Source organism: Cuculus canorus, chromosome 1 (assembly GCF_017976375.1).
Source record: "Cuculus canorus isolate bCucCan1 chromosome 1, bCucCan1.pri, whole genome shotgun sequence".
Taxonomy (NCBI): Eukaryota; Metazoa; Chordata; class Aves; order Cuculiformes; family Cuculidae; genus Cuculus; species Cuculus canorus.
In genome coordinates, this window is record NC_071401.1 from 96,169,587 (window position 1) to 96,189,078 (window position 19,492).

Consider the following 19,492-nt stretch of genomic DNA (forward strand, 5'->3'; position numbering starts at 1 on the left):
TCCATTTTTTTTTTTAATGGGACAAAATCTCTATCTAACGTGACAAAATTTCTATTGCTTATAAAAAAACATCCCAGGTGTTTTATTCATAAAATAAGGTTTTAAGCAGAGGCAAAGCGGAATGGCTGCAGAGGTGCTCCCATTCTGCTCCCCCCAAAGTGAGGAGGAGAGGGAATCTCATCATTCACTTAAGCACAACAGAAATATTCCAGCTAATTAATAAAAATGCACAGCCCTCAAACACATCACTCCCTCTAATCCTTATCCACTTTTTATTTTAAGATTTAAGATTATTTTTCAAAAAACATAGTGGTGTAAGAAAACTGAGAGCCTTTTAAACAAACTTGGGTGAAAGTCAGAGATGGGAAATGCTGCCTTTTACAGATCATTGGTTTAATCTTATACCAACTAGTTCAAAAAAAATGAATTTCTTTCTGCTCTGAGTTCTGCCTACACAGCTTGTGCTGTCTGTGTTTGTGTTGTGTTAATGGGAACATTACCAGGTCACAAGAACACAAGCAGCAAACCAAATGCTATTAGCTATTTATCCTGTTACAAGAATTATGTTTAAATACCTCAATGCTATTTCTAATCCGTATTTAATAGCATGGCAAGATGCCAGCTGAACATTCTACATGGAGACAAAAATCTTACATCCTTTTTAAATTCTTACAGGGAATTACTTCAACAAAAGAGCATTATATTCTCGAACACATTATAGGTCTGGGAAAAACAGATTAGCTAGTATTTCAACGACACATCCTGTTTTACACTTCACCATATGATACTTAACCTGCGACACACAGCCACACTGTTTCAATCTAAATGCAAAAAACTCTATGCACATATAATATGTCTGTGTTTCGTGTTGTAAGAGAAAAAGTAAATAAATAACAAGTACCCAAATAAATAAGCTATTTTATGCAGCTTCGGGGAGTAGGTTGTTGAAAGTTTGGTGAAGTGACTGAGAAAATAATTTGCCAATGGTATTCCCAATTCTGACATCTAAATCAAGAGGTAAAGGTGAAGGATAAAAAGATTGGGTTTGTGCTTTTTTTTTTCCTCTAACAAAAGTGATATACTTTTCCAAGTAGAAATTAATTCAAAGGACCAGGTAAAATATTACATGAAAAACTTGTCAGTGCCAGTGGGAACTGGCAAGGACGTGTCCTGAAACAGCAATTAAAAACTGGGCACAAATACCAGCAAAAACCCATTAGCTTGACAGAGAGAACTCTGGACTCTATTCCTTTCCTAGTATAAATTCAAATTCAAGGCTATTCATCTTGCTTTCCCTATCATCTCGCTTCCATTTACAGGCGTCAGGAAATTGAGAAACACAGTACTGCTAATCAAAATACAGTTTTTCAATAAAGATATACTGCATGATTCATAGTGCTAGCCAATCAGCCTCAATATTTACAGCCATAACATGATATTCCTCAAAACAAGGACTGTCTCTCAGGTCCCAGACTCTGGGGAGCCCCTGGCCCCTTCAGTACTCCTGACAAAAAGGAGGCTAAGGATTTTGTGAAGGGGGTTGGTAGCATGTTTGTTCCTGCAGGCAGCATGCAACCTTCATGTTTTTAAGTTTCATGGGTATATTTGGATCCTGTTTCAAGTCTGATCTGCCACCATCATGGAAAGAAACTTCATTTTTTACAAAACACTTAGCTTCTGTAATAGCTTTTAAAATTAATTTTAAAAATTACTACAAGGTCAAAATGTCAATGATTCTCCAAGACAAAAATGAGGACCTTCTGAAGTCTGAGTAAATATTTAACTTCTTTGTAACTATCCCATTTGTATAACTTGAGAAAGGACATGTATTTGTGACATCAGAGCTGCTGTGATTCACTTTGCAACAACTATATCTCTAGCCTACTTTGAGTATTCAAATACATACCAAAATTTCAGCATACGAAGAGGGAAAAATACAAGATGGGAAATTTCCCTTTTGCACCTCTACCTGTCTGTGAGGCTTTGCAACAATCACCTCCCTGCTCATGTGTGGCACACCCCATAGCAGCCAGCACACAAGTCCCAGTCTCTTCACAGGGAGGAGGCTGTGACAGGTGCCCTCCTCCCAGGGAAAGGCTCCCGTGGTGGTGTGTGTGGCAGGCTGCACAAGCTCCAGCCATTTGCTTTGAAAAGCTGAATATTTTTATGAAGGAATTAAAATGCTTTAGTACTGACAAGGTGGGTGTTATTGAAAACAAGTGAAATGGAGTCACTCAACTTGTTTGGATTTTTATCAGTAAATAATCAGACATTGCAAATGGAAATGCATACAAGTCCTTATCACTGCGTGATTTTATTATCTGAGTGAGAAAATAATCATTTAACCTTCACATGGCATTTACATTCCTTGGTCAGGGTCAGAGGAACGTGCAATTTCTTACTTTTTAAAAGAAGCAACAGGATTGTTTCAGGGAAGAAGTAGCTTCAGCTCAAAAATGAAGATACAGAGAATATAGTCAGTGATGGCACAGGAGTAAATGTTCACTTCCCCTTCATAAAATAGGTATAACATTCCCTTTCACTACCTTACTCCCTTTACTATCTCTGAAGATGAGGGGCCTCTTTCTTGCTAAAAAGTATACAGCCATAAATTCAAAGTGACTTCACCTGAGATAAGCATCCTGATAAAGTGTAGCCATACTAAAATTTCCATTGTCACTTCTGCTTCACAATAATTTAACTTCTAAACATTAGCCATAAATATGATTTTGTATGGACCCATACAATACAGAGCACAAGACTGTAAGAAAGGCTGAAACACAGAGACCCTGTGATGGCTAACTCTGGCTGGTACCTGTCAAAGTGAAGAGCCCAAAAAGGCAGACTTGTTTGTGGAAGGGGAGTGATCACAGGGTTGCCTGATTCTCTTCCTGCCAACAGGACAGCAAAATGCTGGAGAGAACTGATTTCAAATGTAAGAAGACATGGAAGAAAAGGTCGATTTAGTATTCAAGATATCTAATAAATAGAACTAGACTTTTTTTAATCAACAAAAAAAATGGTTTGTTTTTACTGTTAGGACGCTAGTAAAACTAAAATCCAGATTCTGAAGTGGACTGGGCATGATTTGTTACACCCATATTGGGAACAGGACACAATACCTTTTCATCTTTTTAAGGCCTACCACATTCAGGTTTCTCAAAGAATGTGGGTAACACATTCCATATCCCACAAGCAATCCCAACATCCGTAAGAACTAAAAGCTACTGAATACCACTTAAAACCTACATACTGCTACAATAGGAACCAAAACAGCAAATCAGCCATACATTGCCTAGCCATAAGGATGCTGGATATTCCTGGCTTGTTGCATTTCACCTTTCTGATGTTGCCTCACTTTGCAAGTAATTATTATATGCTGAGTGTGTCAAAGAGAGAGCAGGAATAACTCTGTAACTCTGTGTTTACCGCACTGACCTGGGAGAGGGATGAGCACTAATCTTCCACTTACAGTCCAGGTAACACCACAACCTCCATCACCACATCCCACATCAGTGTCCTAAGTACATGGCTAACGATGCAGCTACTGCTGCCCTTCTCTATGTTGGCAATTACACCTAAACTCCTCGTGAATGACTCTAGACCTAACACTGACAGGCTGTATTTCCTCAAAAAAAGCTCTTACTTTTTATTTAATGAAGACAATTCGCAAAATTTCACCTGAATTTATTAATAAATTAATTTGAGTATAGTTATATTTTTCAACTAATTGGCTAAATCCCTTGCCCAGAAAATTATTCATCACATTCTAATGTTTTATATTTGCGAATGCCATGAGTTGTCTAGACTGGTTTGTTATTCATCTATATGCAAACATGAATAAACTTCCAAATCAAACAGACACCACGAAAATTCCCAGGAACAGCTGCATGGCAATCACCTCACCCAGCCGATCATCAATGTTTCTGAAGTAGGCTGCAGTTCTCCAACAGGATTTATGAAGTTAAGGTAACTTCAGAAAACCAGGGACCAAAGGCAGAAGGCAGACAAGGAAATCTTCCATCCTTGCTTCTGGTCTGAGATGATCACAGCTCAGATCAGCCTTTTAATGGAGACAAAACTCAAGGAGCAGAAGCAGCATGGTTGAACTTTGGGTAGGAGGCAGAGCTCATCAGTAATTTCTCCTGGTTTCAGCCAGGACTCAATCAGGAAAGTATCCCCTGTTAGGGAAGGGTTTAAACAGAACGTGACTTTAAGCTTGTGTTTAAAGAAAAACACGTGGTGATGTGCTTTACAGAAGCAGTGAGATGAGAGCAAATAAAAATAAGAGGTCTAGCAAGGTAGCTTTGAAAGCATTTACTTTGTTTCAAAACTTTTTTTGCCTAAAACAAGCCTGCAAACCACAGAGTCTGATGACCTACAGTCACACTGAGAATAAATCGATGTTTAAGGCTTGTACAATCCTATGTGCACATGCAGCTTTAGGACTTCCAAAACATGGACAAAAAGATTACTTCTAGAAGCATAACAAGACTGTAGAAAAAAAAGTTAGATGCAACTTCATATTTAGGATCACCTATGTCCACCTGTAGGTTTGTGCCTTTCTAGTATAGGACTTGTGTCAATTGTCAGAACTGATGCTGGCAGAAACAGAGTACACTACTGCTCCATTAAGCATCGCTCCAGAAGCAAAGAAGCAAAACTAATTTTGCTGTAGATTTCAAAGCTATTCTTTAGTCACCCGCTCCAAGGAATCTTATTTCTTTTCAGCAGTCTAAGCTCTAAAAAGGTAACAACCTGAACGGCAAGAAAGGGAAGTATAGGAAGTAAAAATGAAAAAGATTGCACAATAAAAAAAAAAAAAAAAAATTTGCATAGCTCTTTCAGAAAAAAAAATTGTTATCATTGCCTTTCAAACCAAAGTCTCCCAAGCATAATTTTATCGAAGACTGCTGGAAGAGTATTCAGTCCTCAGAAAAAAAGGGGCTGCAGGTGCACCCAGCACGCACAATAACCTGAAGAGTTATGAAAGGAATTTGTAATGCCAGTTCCTCCTAAGCTGCATTAAGGAACTTGAAATGCCATATTCGAGCTGAAAAAAAAAAAAAAAAAAAAAAGTAGCTGAGAAAGGACAAATGGGAAGGGAGCCAGCTTCCTGCTTTGTACGGCAGTCTTGGGAACAGAACCGCAAAATGTCTCTGAACAAGCACACCTCTGCTGATTTGGTACTTTTGGTACAGCTGTATGTAGTCAAAGAATCAAAATAATCATAAAAACCAGCTAATTAATCAGCAGCCAGAAAAGCGGGACTATGCTAGTTTTGCTGGGTAGCCCCACAAAGCTCAGTCCTGAATAGTTTTGTCTTGATTCTGATTTCAGCAGATCTAGCCGACGTGGTGCTTGTGCTCTGCTCTGCTCCAGGAGAGGGGCTTTCTGCTGAATGATTTTTTTTTTTTCCTTGTTCTGGGCTAACTTTCAGAAATACTCAGTTATAAAAGCAGACAGGTCTCACAGGCAACTGTGAAAGAAAATATCTGAAAGAACAGTGGAGGTAAACAACATAGGATTTTAGTGGCAGTAATGTGGTACCTGAGAAAAGGTCCTGCTTTCTGAAGAAGGTACCTGAAATGGAGCTCGCAAAGGATAAAAACGGAGAGTGAGGATAAAGGACCAGATGTGTTCCTTAGGGAAAATACAGCATGGTTTTGACAGAAAGTGAAATGCAGCAGCGCTTGTTGGGATGGGGCAAAAAGAGAAGCCATCTGTTTTCTACCACTGCCCAAAACATACCAAATGCTCCCCTGCTCACTCCATGGCAATGTGTCCTTCTGTAGCATCACACAAGTTCAACACACTCACGTTTGGCAAGCTCTGGGTAGCTCCCTTTGCTTTGATAGTCACCCAATAACTAAACTTCCCTTTAAACCTCTTTTACACCATAAACAGGAAGCTAACTCCACACATACAAATCTTTACTTCACACTCCTGAGGTCATCTAAATACTGGGTTCCTACAGTGAATCTACACTAAAAAGGACAGCCAACACCTGTCTACTTCCATTTTGATACAGGACGTCAGTTATTCTAACTGATTTATAGCCTAATTGCACTGACAAGCAAAAATCGAGATCTTAAATACAAATACCTAACCAGTGATTATATTTACTAGTGTTTACATGAAGTATCAGGTACAGCAGAGTCCACTGAATGGGCATACAAGCTAGGAGGTTTTTTTCCCAGGGATCTAAGCTCCTGTTTCCCATGGGCTTCTTACCTACGGCACTCAAAGCCCAGAAGTTCACTTATACTTTAAATGTAAGTTATCTACAAACCAAAATCCACCACATTACAGAAAAGGAGATTCTTTTTTTGTGCTGTAGTATGAAATACTCGTTAGCATTTAAGTTGGATACGTTAACCGTGGTGTATGGAGACACAGATGCAAGCACCTGTTGTTCCTATGTCTCTGCTCACATCAAGGCTTCTAATTTCTTGTTTATCAGCACTTTTGATAATTCAGCGCAGCTTTAAGTATGTCAAGTAAGTCAACCACATCTCGGGAACAAGGAAATTCTCTATCAGTAAACTAAACTTGGTCCCTGGTAGGAATGAAATAACTCTCTGAATGAAAATAGATTACTTTGATTTAGATACCAAGAAGGTCATAAAACTGAATAAAGTCTACTACTTTTAGTTGGATAAAATCTATTACCTTGGGCTCATGATCAGCTTTTACCATACACCATTTAACTCAGAAAATAAGCAAGAATTGTTTCAGAAGATGAGCAACCTCAGAGGTCTTGTGCTAAAGCGAGGTTCTATGTCTGGCTGTGCTCAGCACTTACAGATAAATCACTATCTCTAGAAATCTTTGGAATGATTACACCTGCAGTTGTGGCTCTGGTATTTAAGTTTGCTATCTGTAAGAAAATTTAAAATTGTTTGGTACGCAACCTTGGAGGTTCGCTTTGTTTTTTTTTAATTTAGAAATAAACTCTTAATTCCTACACAAATGTTTAAGTTGCTTAAAATTAACTGAATCATTTTAGCGTGACTTCTGCTACATTCAAATAATAAGGTAAATATATGGCATTTACAGGCATCTTCTGACAAATAAAGGGCTTTTGACACAGAAGGAAAAAAAAAAGCATACATATACCATTGACCTTAGAAGACCAGCTAGCAGGCTTCAACATCCACAAGGTGTCCTACCCAAGGTGCCAAATATGCTTAGCCAAATTACCAAAGACCAACTAGAAAGACCTTTGCAAATATTTGACTTTGAAACAGCAGAAATATCAACTATTACTATCTAAAGGAAATACACGGTACGTGTTTTTTCATGGGAAACTGGAAATCAAATAGGCACCTAGTGAAACCCTCAAAGAAATTTTGATACGGTCTTGTGCTTACAGTCAAGGAGTCTTATATATTTCAGCTTCTTAAGGGCACAGTTCATCTGTCCAAACACAGATGTCTGCTGTCTTTGGAGATGCTATAGTGTAGCCCGTCCAGAATTGAACTGCTGGTCCTGAAGGACATTATCTCCCACAGTCACTGCAGTCACTGCTAACTCTGCTAGCTGCTGGAGTATCTCAGATAGCATGAAATCTCAATATTGAACCCTGGGTGTGAGTTCAAATCAAAGAGCACTGCATAGCAACTCAAATCAGCCTAAAAGCACAATCACTGCTACCTATGCTTGTGGAGCTTGCAGGAACTTTGCCACCCACCTCACAGCAGAAGGCACATTATATGATATTCACATTATTCAAATATGTATATGCAGAAGGCACATTATATGATATTCACATTATTCAAATATGTCTATGCAAAGTTAAATGATCCAATGCAAAGCAGCAGGAAGTAGAAGAGAAAAAGAACAGAAAGACCTCTACAAAGAACAAGCTTGATCAACAACAGTAAAACCAAGAAACAAAATACTATATGAATGCTGTGACTACTCATGACACAGTTCTATCTGGAAACTTTCCTTCTGATGGTGATGTTTGTGATTGTTATTCTTAAAACTTTACTACTGAAGGACTACCAAGTACTTTAATAGTCAGTCAAGTCTAGTGTAATGCTTCCTAGCAGGGAAACAACAAGAATCATTCAATCACTACCACTATATTACTTTCCCGTGAGTTTTCTCCTGTTACGGGACTTACTTTTAACATCACTCTGCATTTGTATTGTGCTATCAAATCATGGCAGAGACCTCCTCCCTCAAGCACTGCACATACAAGCACAGACAAGAGGCAGACAATCCGCACCTTGACCATTTGTGAACAAGCCAAAAATCAATAGGCAGTTGAAAAGAAGAGAAATAGGCACAACAAAGAAATTAGGAACAGGACAGACAATAATCTCAGTTGTAAACAGCCTAATCTCTTCCCAGTTTCTTGTGGCATTACAAAATGATCAATTTTTAAATAGAGCTTTGAAGAAGGTCAGGGAGCTGATGGATAACGTATTTACAACGAAGCCATCGGCTGCATGGGAGAAAGCACACAAGGTGCTTGCTGAGAAATGCAGCAGAAGGGTGAAAGAGGTCAGCAGCACTTGGAAAGCAGAGGTGGAAGTCAACATCTCAAATGCACATATGAACTAGTAAGCAGGTATAGAATAGTGATATGGTAGAGCGTGAAGGGTGGTTAAGGGCATTAGAAACATCAATGTGAAAGGAGGTGTTTCAGACTGGAAATACACATTTGCAATCAGTGTCACTTCCTTAACCCTTGAGTCATAGCACATGCTTCGAAATAAGCATCATGTCTGTGGACCACATGCTGTGGTCATATAAAAGCACTCAATAATCCTCAAATGCCATAGTACATGCTGTCCTGTGTTAGAATCCACTCTCCTCCTTTTTCCCATCAAAATATATCAGCAGCTATTTAAGCATAGCATTATGTATGTGCTTTTAAAAACTGCTTTAAGCAACCACAGATAACTTCTATTCTTCACCTTTTTATACCCCTTTTCTTGCTGACAAGAGAAGGGTAGAAATATAGTGAACATCTCTCCAGGTGACAGTAGGAGCAGCACAAAGTCTCCCAACAGTGGGAAAGAGCAGCTCTTCTTACTTCCCAGAACTGTGCCTCTGGCACATTTTGGCAAGTGAGGATATTCTAAGCCCTCTCTTAGGTCTTAGAATTCTGCCAGGCTCAACAGTAATAGCTTCTGCAGTTTGTCACAATATTTCAGTTCCAGCATTATCATCCAGCTAGCACACATCAACCTGACATACACAGTTGCCTTTAGCCTACATAATCCATCCCAGTCTGTGTCCTAAGCAATTGTTTGAACTGAGAGGATGGGGCATATTCCCCAACATCAGTCAGTACTATCATCAATTTTTCTAGTAAGGCATCATCCAGTGCGTCTGACACTACTATTTGTAAGTCTCAGAGTATTCCTTAGCCTTTTTTCACCTAACAATAATTCAAAGAAGGCTCAGCCTTGAAAAAAAGGAGCGTGCACTTAAGTGGGATAAATCAAGACATAAACATTGCTTCAGCCCTAACCCCCGTCACTCAAGAGAGTTGTCAATGAGTTTTTATTTCACAGTTAATTCCGGCTGCTACAGAAGCAGCCTCAGACTGCACTCAGGAGGTGCAGTATTTGCATGGGAGGTATGGCTTGTGGTGGAGAAGGTCCCAATGCCTTTTGTTTCCCTGGTTTTAGTTGCTCAGTTCTACATCTACTCCAAGAAAAATATCCCACCCTGATCTACTCTTCATGTAGTCCAAAGGGGTCAGAGAAGAGGGAATAAAGACACTTTCTACACACAGAAACTCCACATCTCATATTTCATAGTTGTGGACAGATACTGTGTCCACATCAAGTCCCACTCATTTTGGTGGGATTCTAAGTACAGGCTAGAAAGAAACTCTAAGGCTCTATACTATAAAATACCAGAAATAAGTTTTAAGAGCATCTCTTTTTTTTTTCTTTTTTTGGTCCATTTCCCACTAACCTAAATCTTCCCTGCCCAAACATACATAAACTGGACAATTACAAAGGATTCTACACTGCTGGGCAGTTTAGTGACTCTCAACCCAGCCTTGCCAAATTTTGGGGCAATTATCTAAATGTTGACCACAGTTCATATTGGAAAATCCCAGTATCAAATATTAAATTGTATTTTCCAGTTTCTTCCACCTCGGCCCCCATGATATGATGTGTGCCCTTCTTACTGTATTCTGAAGACCTTGACATCCCTTGTGTCACAAGTCACAGCGAGCGACTCCAAACAGATGCTGCTGGGTACATTCCCACCCTGCCTTGGGTCACAATCCCACAGTGAGGGCACAACCAGCACCCCCGAGTCCACTGAAACTGAGATCTCCGCATAGTCTACGAACCTTGAGAGACCTCGAAAAGAAGGGGAAAGGATGGGGAAGACTAACTTGCTGGTCAGGTCTGTTATTCTCCAGGTTCTGGACTGAGTGGTACCACCAGCTCCCAGAGATGAGCAGCACTGGCCTTTAGCCACCGTGCAGAAAGTCCTGTTTCGTACTGCCTGGCATCTTCTGATGGAATGAGGAGCCAGAGGCAGGTTTATTTAGGGTGTCAATAACCAAATCCCCTTAGCCAGGCCAGACTTTTACCGGTCAGATTTAAATGCCACTCATCACAGCAGCTTCCTGGGGCTCCTGGAGGAGGGGAGGGTCACGAAACCAGGTTTCCCCAGCAGTCCCCCCACACACACACACCTCGCAAACCTACCTTGACAAAGAGGGAGATGTCATGTTCCTGCTTCTCCTCATCCTCTTCGTCCTCCAGGGCGGCTGGCAAACCCATTTCATCCTCCTCTGCCCGGCCCCGCACACCATTCAGGCTCCGATCTGCAGTGTCCCACTCGCCGCCCTGGGGATCCCGGGACTCGTTGCCTTCCCCTGCCCCCGGGGCCGAGATCTCCTGCTCGGTCCCCGGTGTCTCCACTCCGTTCTCGACGTCGGGGCTGCCCGGTGACAGGACTTCGCCATCCACCTCCCCTTCGGCTGGCAACGCCACCTCCACTTCTCCACAGCTCTCAGAAGCCACCCCGCTCCCTGTCGGGGCTGTCGCCTCCTCGAGGTCTGTCCCCTCCAGGGCTGCCTCCTGCACTGCATCCTCGGGGTTTGTCCCCTCTGGGGCTGTCGCTGCAGCTTCCTCGGGGTCTGTCCCCTCTGGAATTGCCTCTCGCACCGCATCCTCGGGGACTGTCCCCTCTGGGGCTGTCGCTGCAGCCTCCTCGGGGACTGTCCCCTCTGGAGCTGCCTCCCGCACCGCTTCCTCGGGGTCTGTCCCCGCCGGGGCTGTCGTTTCAGCCTCCTCGGGGACTGTCCCCTCTGGAGCTGCCTCCCGCACCGCTTCCTCGGGGTCTGTCCCCGCCGGGGCTGTCGTTTCAGCCTCCTCGGGGACTGTCCCCTCTGGAGCTGCCTCCCGCACCGCTTCCTCGGGGTCTGTCCCCGCCGGGGCTGTCGTTTCAGCCTCCTCGGGGACTGTCCCCTCTGGAGCTGCCTCCCGCACCGCTTCCTCGGGGACTGTCCCCTCTGGAGCTGCCTCCCGCACTGCATCCTCGGGGACTGTCCCCTCTGGAGCTGCCTCCCGCACCGCTTCCTCGGGGTCTGTCCCCGCCGGGGCTGTCGTTTCAGCCTCCTCGGGGTCTGTCCCCTCCGGAGCTGCCTCCCGCACTGCATCCTCGGGGTTTGTCCCCTCTGGGGCTGTCGCTGCAGCTTCCTCGGGGTCTGTCCCCTCTGGAATTGCCTCTCGCACTGCATCCTCGGGGACTGTCCCCTCTGGGGCTGTCGCTGCAGCCTCCTGGGGGTTTGTCTCCTCCGGGACTGTCGCTGCAGCTTCCTCGGGGTGTCTTCCCTCCGGGACTGCCTCTCGCACTACATCCTCGCGGACTGTCCCCTCCGGAGCTGTCGCTGCAGCTTTCTCGGGGTCTGTCCCTTCTGAGATTGCCTCCCGCACTGTATCTTCGGTGCCTGTCCCCGACGGGGCTTCCTCCCTCACCGCCTCTTCGGGGTCTGGCCCCGACGGGGCAGTCACCATGGCTTCCTCGGAGTCTTTCCCCCCCTGGGCTGCCTCCTCGGGCTCTTTCCTCTCCGGGGTTACTTCCTCGGGCTCTGTGTCCCCCGGGGCTACTTCCTCGGGCTCTTTCCCGCCCTGCGCTGCCTCCTCGGGCTCTTCCCACTCCGGAGCTGCCTCCTCGGAGTCTTTCCCCCTCGGGGCTGCCTCCTCGGGCTCTTTCCCCCCCGGAGCTGCCTCTTCGGGCTCTTTCCCCCCTGGAGCTGCCTCCTCGGGCTCTTTCCGCCCCGCGGCCGCCTCCGTCCCCGCCGGAGCCCCCGCCGCCTTCCCGAGGTTAGCTCCGGCCGGCGCAGAGCCCTCGGTCGCGCCTCTCCCCGCGGCCACCGGCTCCCCTCCCGGCAGACCCTCTCCCCCCGGGGGACTCCCGCCGGGGTCCCGCCGCTCGGCTCCCGAGGTCTCGGCCGCCCCCTCGGGGAAGCCGCTCCCGCCGCGGTCCCCGGGCGCCATCGCCGCCTCCCCGTTCATCAGCTGCGGCGCCTCGCCGGTGGGAGACCCGTCCGGGGACACCCGTGGCCGCGGATCCCCCGCCGCTGCCTCGTCGCCTCCTTCCATGGGGACGCCGCTGCCCTCCGGCTGCGGGGCGCCAGGCTGCCCCGGGCTCTCCGCCGTGCGCACCTGTCCCGGAGCGCGGCGGGCGCGGCCGAGCGGCAACAGCGGAGCCGCCCCCGCCGGGGATGGAGCAGCGCCCCGCTCCGACGGGGGCACGGGGCGCCTGCGCGCGGGGGCACGGGAGGGGGGGGGGGCGGTCTGTGTGACTGTGTGTGAGTGTACGTGCGTGTGTGTGTCGGGGGGTGTGAGTGTGTCTGCGTGTGTGTGTGCGCGTGCGCCTGTCAGTGTGTGTCCAGGGGTGTCTGGCTGGGTGTGTGTTTGTGGGTGTGTGTCTGCGTGGGTGTGTCAGTGTGTGTTAGTGTGCCTGTGTGTGTCTGCGTGTCTCTGTGTGTTTTCGTGTTTGTGTGTATCTGTGTGTGTGTGTGTCAGGGGGTGTCCGTGTGTGTGCGTGTGAGTGTGTCTGTCTCTGTGAGTGTGTCTGGGTGTTTGTGTGGTGTGTCGGGGGGGTGTCTCAGTGTGTGTTTCTATGTGGGTGTGAGCATTCTTGTGTCTGTGTGTGTTAGTGTGTCTGTGAGCATGTCTGTGTGTGTCTGTGCGTCTCTGTGGTTTTGTGTTTGTGTGTGTGTTTGTCTGTGTGGGTGTGTCAGTGTGCATCTGAGTGTGTGTGCACGTATGTCTGTTAGGAGGTGTTTGGGTGTGTGTTTCTCTGTCCATGTGAGTGAGTCGGGGGTGTGCGTGTTGGTGTGTGAGTGTGTCTGGGTGTGAGTGTGGGTGTGTGCATGTGTGTGTCGGGGGTGTGTGGGTGACGGTGTCTCTGCGTGTGAGTGGGTGTGCGTGGGTGTGTCGGTGTGTTAGTGTGTCTGTCTGCATCTGTGTGTCTCTGAGTCTCTGTGTCTGTGTTTGTGTGTGTCTGTGTGCGTCTGCATGTGTGTGTACATGTGTGTGTCAGGGGTGTCTGGGTGTGTGTTTCTCTGTGCATGTGAGTGTGTGTGGGTGTGTGAGTTGGTGTGTGTGAGTGTGTCTGTGAGTGTGTCTGGGTATGTGTCTGTGTGTGTCGGGTATCTGAATGGGGGTGTCTCTGTGCGTGTGTCTGTGTGTGTGTCGAGGGATGCTAGTGTGTCTGTGTCCATCTGTGTGTCTGCATGTGTGTATCTGTGTCTTTGTGTGTTCTTGTGTTTGTATGTATCTGTGTGTGTGTCAGGGGGTGTCTGGGTGTGTGTTTCTCTGTGCATGTGAGTGTGTCTGTGTGGTTGTGTGCATGTGCATGTCAATATGTGTGAGTGTGTCTGTCACTGTGAGTGTGTCTGTGTGTGTTGGTGGTCTGGGTGTCTCTATGTGTGTGAGTGTGTCTGCATGGGTGTGTTGGGGTGTTTGTGTGTCTCTGTGTGTGTATCTGGGTGGGTGCCTGTGTCTCTGTGTATGTCTGTGTGTGCGTCTCCGTGTATGTGAGTGTGTCTGTGTCTTTGTGTGTGTGTGAGCATCAGTGTGCATGTACACATGTGTCTGTGTGTCTGTGTGTCTCTCTGAGTGTGTCTCAGGGTGTCTGGAGGGGCTTTGTCTCTGTGTGTGTGTCTGTGTGTCTCTGGAGGAGTGCCTTTGGGGATGTATGTGTCTCTGTGTGTGTCTCTGTGTGTGTGTCTGTCTCCATGTGTGTGCATGTATCTCTCCCTGTCTGTGTGTGTTTCTGTGTATCTGCATGTGTCTGTGTGTGTGTGCTCATGGCGGGGCTGCAGCCGCAGGTGCCCACACTGCTCCTCTCGCGCCTCCCACACACAGGGCAAGGCCACTGAGTCCATTGCCTCCCACCCCATCCTGGACCCCTCTGCCCCAGTAAATCTCTTTTCCACTGATTTTAGCTGCAGCTGGCACGGAAGGAGGCAGTGAGACTGTGGCCACGGTGGCACCATGCTCTGCCAGCCTCCTCTCGGCCACCTGTTCCCTACCCGCTGGCTGCTTGCAGGTGCTCAGCAGGACTGGAGCCTTTGCAAAGAGGGGCCAAAAACCTTGCCCCCTCCACCCTCTCCCGGGGCTGGATGGGCACGCCTGCCAAGCGCTTGCTGCCTGCCCTGCCCAGGCTTCACCTCCCACCCCAAAGTCCTCTGAGCCCCATTTCTGCCCTTGCTTTTTCCCTCCGCTGCTGCTCTTGGCCTCAGGCCCCATGCCTCTTGCAGCCGGCCTGGACCTGTGGCAGGTGGGGCTGACACCCACACAGGGGCTGAGGGTTTGCTGGCCGACAGAACAAGGAAAGGAACACCCGTTTGCCACACCTAGATTTACAAATGGAACCACTAATAGTCCCACCACTGTATTGACCCACTGAAACTGGCAAAACCCAAACAGTTTTTCATGGCTTCTTAAAAATATAGGTCAACCAATACCTCCTATTGCTTCTGAAATAAGAGGTATTTCAGAAGCAATGTTTGCTGTGTTTGCTGTGTTTGGGCTGCACCAAACATTGTTAGGAAGGAAAATGTCTCTGTATCAACTTGCAAAGTTGTAAGAAGAAACATCAAAACACTCTGATTTGCACGCTTGTCAGTAGCTTTCCTTCATATGTGACCATGCCAAGCGTTATGTGCCTCTGCAAGAGTTTGCTTTCAGATGTGATGAGAAAAAACTTGCTGTGTGCAGAGCAAGCAGCTGGTGTGAATGAAGCAGTCACTTTTAGCTGGGGTAAGGTAGCTGCAGACCACTCTCTGTTCTAGGAAAAAAGGTATCTTTTCACACTTTTGGTAATTTCTCTGGCTTACAGAGGCACTTTACACACATTAAAAAAAAAAGACAAGCAGCAGGTTCTGGTGTGAGGATCAAGCTTCGGTAGTTTTGCTTGTAGGTGAGAACCCATTTTCTAGGAGATGCAACCTGCTCTAATCTCACTCTTCTCAGAAGGGATTTATGGGAAAGCATTACTTATGCTATTTGAACTGAAAATAGTCCTAGTTTTCCAGGTGCAGAGGAAACAGCAGATGTAAAAGTTAGCTGTCAGGAGTGAGGTACATTTAAAAAACATGCAGTTAAACACTTTCATGTATGTGTATATAAAAACACTTTTTATATATATTTTTGAGAGTGGAAAGAATATGGACAGCCTGTGCAGGGTTTTGAAATGGGTGGGAAGGAAGAGAAGATGCAGAATAAATCATTCTATCAGGTCAAATACCTGCTCTGACAAAAACACACAGACAAGTAAACAAACAATCCTGCAGCTATTTTTTCATAGACTTTATGCTTGCCCAGAGGTGTGTTGCCAGTAAGACCAAAGATGTGAGGCAGTTGTGGTCAGAAGGGATGTTTCTTGAAGATTTAAGAGTGAAGGCTCGGCATCTGGCGGTAGAGATCTTACAGCTGGGCCCATCATAAGGCTTATTTCACCTCTATGTTATGGGTTCTGATATCAATAGAATGACACGTCTCAATCATCTCTATTTCTACACAGAAAATATCAATTTACTTGTCTTAACCATTGCTGAATGGTTCTCAGCCCTTGGCCTGAAGGCTGGTTACATCCTTCATGTATAATACAAGCTCCATCTATCAGATATGAGACAGAGCTGTCTTCAGCTGTGCAGACCATCCACAAGCACTGCCATGTTGTCTCCTGTCCAAAGGTGGATAGGACACTGGCTAGAAGTCTCATCTCAGGTTTCCATGCTGGGAATGAGTAGCAAAACAACATCCATGACATAAAAATGGCAGGAGAAATGGTTGTATGTTATAGTTACAAACACTGAAGTCAGCTGGCTATGTTTATATGAATATTGCATTTGGTTGCATCCTTTGAGAAGCCTTCTCCTGCTTCCCATCCCCATGAGCTCATCTTTGCTCAGCTTTGGTGACTGATGAGGCACAACAGTTGGGTTCCTTTCCTCTGCAGTGCCACATGGCACAGCCTCCTTTGGCTCATTGGAGCTGCCCACTCTGGAGTGTTCCTTCTTTTCATCTATCCTTTGGATCCACACCACTTCTCTAAATACCTCTTTTGGTATCAGTTTCAGGTTTTGCTCAGGTTGTGAGTTGGACATGGGATTTGTCTCCTGCTGATCTGATGGAACTACACAAGCAGTGATTGTCTTTCACCTATATTTATTCATTGCAGACCTGATTCATTAACACCAGTATCCTATTTTTCTTTATTTCCCCTTTCACTGCTCTCTAGCTCTTAGTACAAAACAAGGTAAGGATTTCAAGGCTGGCAAAAAAAACCCCTTTCAGTGATAAACACTGCCTGATTACTAGCATTGGGCAATGTTTAAGTGTGACAAAAGATTAGCTCTTTAAAAACTCATGGAATTCTGACAAAGGTGAGCAGAAAAGAAATAACAGCTGTTGTTAATTAGAGGTAAGTTGTTAATCAGATAGAGAAAAGTTTAAGGTATAGTGTTTGATACAGTTTCCATTTTTATGGCTTAATGATCGAATAGTTTGTAACAGATCTTGTTGTGGTTTTCCTCAAGTATAGAAAATATAGGTAAGCATATACATATTTCCTAATTCTGCTGGAGTTGAGACATAGCAATGACATGTGCAAGTACTGGGTTAATGTTGCAGCTCTAGTAGGCCACCCTGCTGGTGCTTATGCCATGAGGTCCCTGTGCAAGCAAGAGAGATAAAGTGGCAAGTCAGAGTAGGAGGACAGGGTAAAGAGGGATGGGGCAGGCACTGCTCAGAGGAGAGGCAGCCAGTCTGCTTGACATTACCCCTTGTCACTCTTTAGCATGTTGTTTTCACAAAGGCAGTCTTGGAAATACACAGTTAAAATTAGATCTGTCCCAGTGAAATCCTGGGGCTTTGGATATCTGTTCTTCTGTGCTCCCTGTGTTCAACATTCTTCCCCTCTATCTCAATTACTTAACAATTAATCTCTGCTGCTTCACACTCCTCCTGTACACTACCTTCAAGCTCTTTACACCCCATCTGTTTCTCAAATAGGCCCTCAGCTAATAAATGTTTTCTCAGTTTGGCTTCAGGAAGGATTACTGCATACCTTCTTCATTTAAAAGATAAGTGTAGGTAATTAAATATCACAGATGTTAGACATTAGCAGACAACATGAAGATCCCTTTATAGTCTGTTAGTGTACAAGTTATATCCCTGAGGGTTATCAATTAGGCTGTACTTGCTTGGATTACTGTAACTTCTTTTCCTCCCCTGACTGTACAGGGAGTTGCAGATCAAGGTTGTACTTTTTGCAGCCTCAAGTAAGGCAAAATTGCCTCTTGAATTACAAGGGACTTGGTGAGAAACCTCCCAACCGGCTTGCCTAACTCCTCGGATAGGTCAGCCCGAATGTAAAGGGAGCAAGCTGGGCTATTTGTTCATGTCTCTGCAACCCTAGTTCACAGTCCTGTGCAGTGCCAAATACAGGAGTGTCAAATATTTAATGGTTTCCTCTAAGTGAACTGGAGTAACAGAGCCAGTAAGGCTTTTTGCCTCCCAGTGCCAGCCGTTGCCTTCCACAGAAGCCTGCTTTTCCTATTCCCTGGTGCCTGCTTTGGCTGAAGTTGTGCTGTTTCATCAAGTGTGTGCATCTGCTCTTCCCAGAGTTTCCCACATTTCACAAGTAAAGCTACAGATCCCCAGGCAAAAAGCTGCCTGCACGTGATTTGAATTATGTTTGTTTCTGCCAGATGCTGAGTAACTGTTCTGCGCTGAACTCAGTGAGAAACGGGTGAGCAAAGCCTCCAGAAATTTAATTGGGTCCCCCATGATGAAGCAGAGGGAGGGATTTATCAGAGTAAACAAAGACAGGTACAAACTGCATATCTGCAGAGCCCAGCACGAAGAGACCTTAGTGAGCAGAGTCAGTGAAATGATTCACCTCAGCCCAGGGTCTAAGGCAGAACAGATGGTCCTTGACAGAAGAGTGCCTATTTCTCCTCAGCAACCGTACAAGGACCTGGCAGTGACCGGCTCAGGAGGAGACAGCTCTGCTGGACACATCTAAACTCATGAGAGATGAATCTCGTCCCAGGTGACTTCCTTACAGTCTGAAATTTAAAAATGGACTGTCAGCAAAATGTAAGCCAAAGCCCAATTACTTTTTCCTCCACTCTGCATTATTTTTACTGCAGATGATGTTTTCACTGGCACTTTCACAAATTACTCTTGGTATAAAACATTACCCCATATAAGCATAGGACTGCCTTTTGTGATAGAAAAAAAGACAAAACTGTGTCAGCATTTGTATGTAAGCCAATTCTGTATTCTCTTATTTGAAATATTAATATGTTGTTTCAACTGGAAAAGACAAAGTTACAAGTGAAAAACTGATATTGGAGGACTGTAATTTTTACTGCTTTCAAAATATGTGTATGTTTAGCTATGCTTGTCCCTGTTTTCTTAAATTTCTATCGAGAAGTTAGTGTGGCACTCTGCTGCTTTGTATTTGAGAGGGTGTTCAGTTCACCTGAGCAAAATTAAGAGAGATGCCTCACTGAAAATCACAGCAGCATGCTGCATGACAGGGGGGTGGGGGAGTGATGCCATCTGTATTTAGTGTTCTGAGCTTCCCAGCACTAAGCTGATTAGGGGCAATCGGCTCCCTTCCCAGCTGCTTAGAAGAAGTCTGCTTGGGAAGAAGGCAGGGATGTAGACACATAAGGAGGGGAAAAGCTTCGTTGCTGGGCTAAGAAGCACTGAAAGCCAAGCTATCTCTAACAAGGCTGAAAAAGCAGAGAGGAAGTGTAGATGTACCTTCTTGCAAGATACCACCATCCCTTTCTTCCGTTTGTTACTCAGTTCCCCAAATTCACGGCATCACACAAAGCTGGAGGCGACAAAGCAACCTGAATGACTCATTCCACAAGGTGTTAAAAAATAGAGGAATATCAATAACAAAGCTCTCCAAACAATTAGCTCTGTAGTGTTTGCTATTTTTTAAGTATTTAAATTCTGTTCAC

At 45.3% G+C, this 19,492-nt stretch overlaps 1 protein-coding gene across 1 annotated transcript in view; it reads right to left on the reverse strand.

Annotated features, from left to right (window-relative positions):
• Positions 1–14,753, reverse strand: part of CLIC6 (chloride intracellular channel 6) — a 35,155-nt gene extending 20,402 nt beyond the window's left edge. Inside the window, exons 1-2 of the mRNA XM_054061013.1 lie at positions 14,675–14,753; positions 10,695–12,799 (exon numbers count right to left, since the gene is read on the reverse strand). Coding sequence (XP_053916988.1) covers positions 10,695–12,799; positions 14,675–14,753 — 2,184 coding nt within the window. The remainder of the gene's footprint in view (positions 1–10,694; positions 12,800–14,674) is intronic.
• Between the last annotated feature and the right edge of the window lie 4,739 nt (positions 14,754–19,492).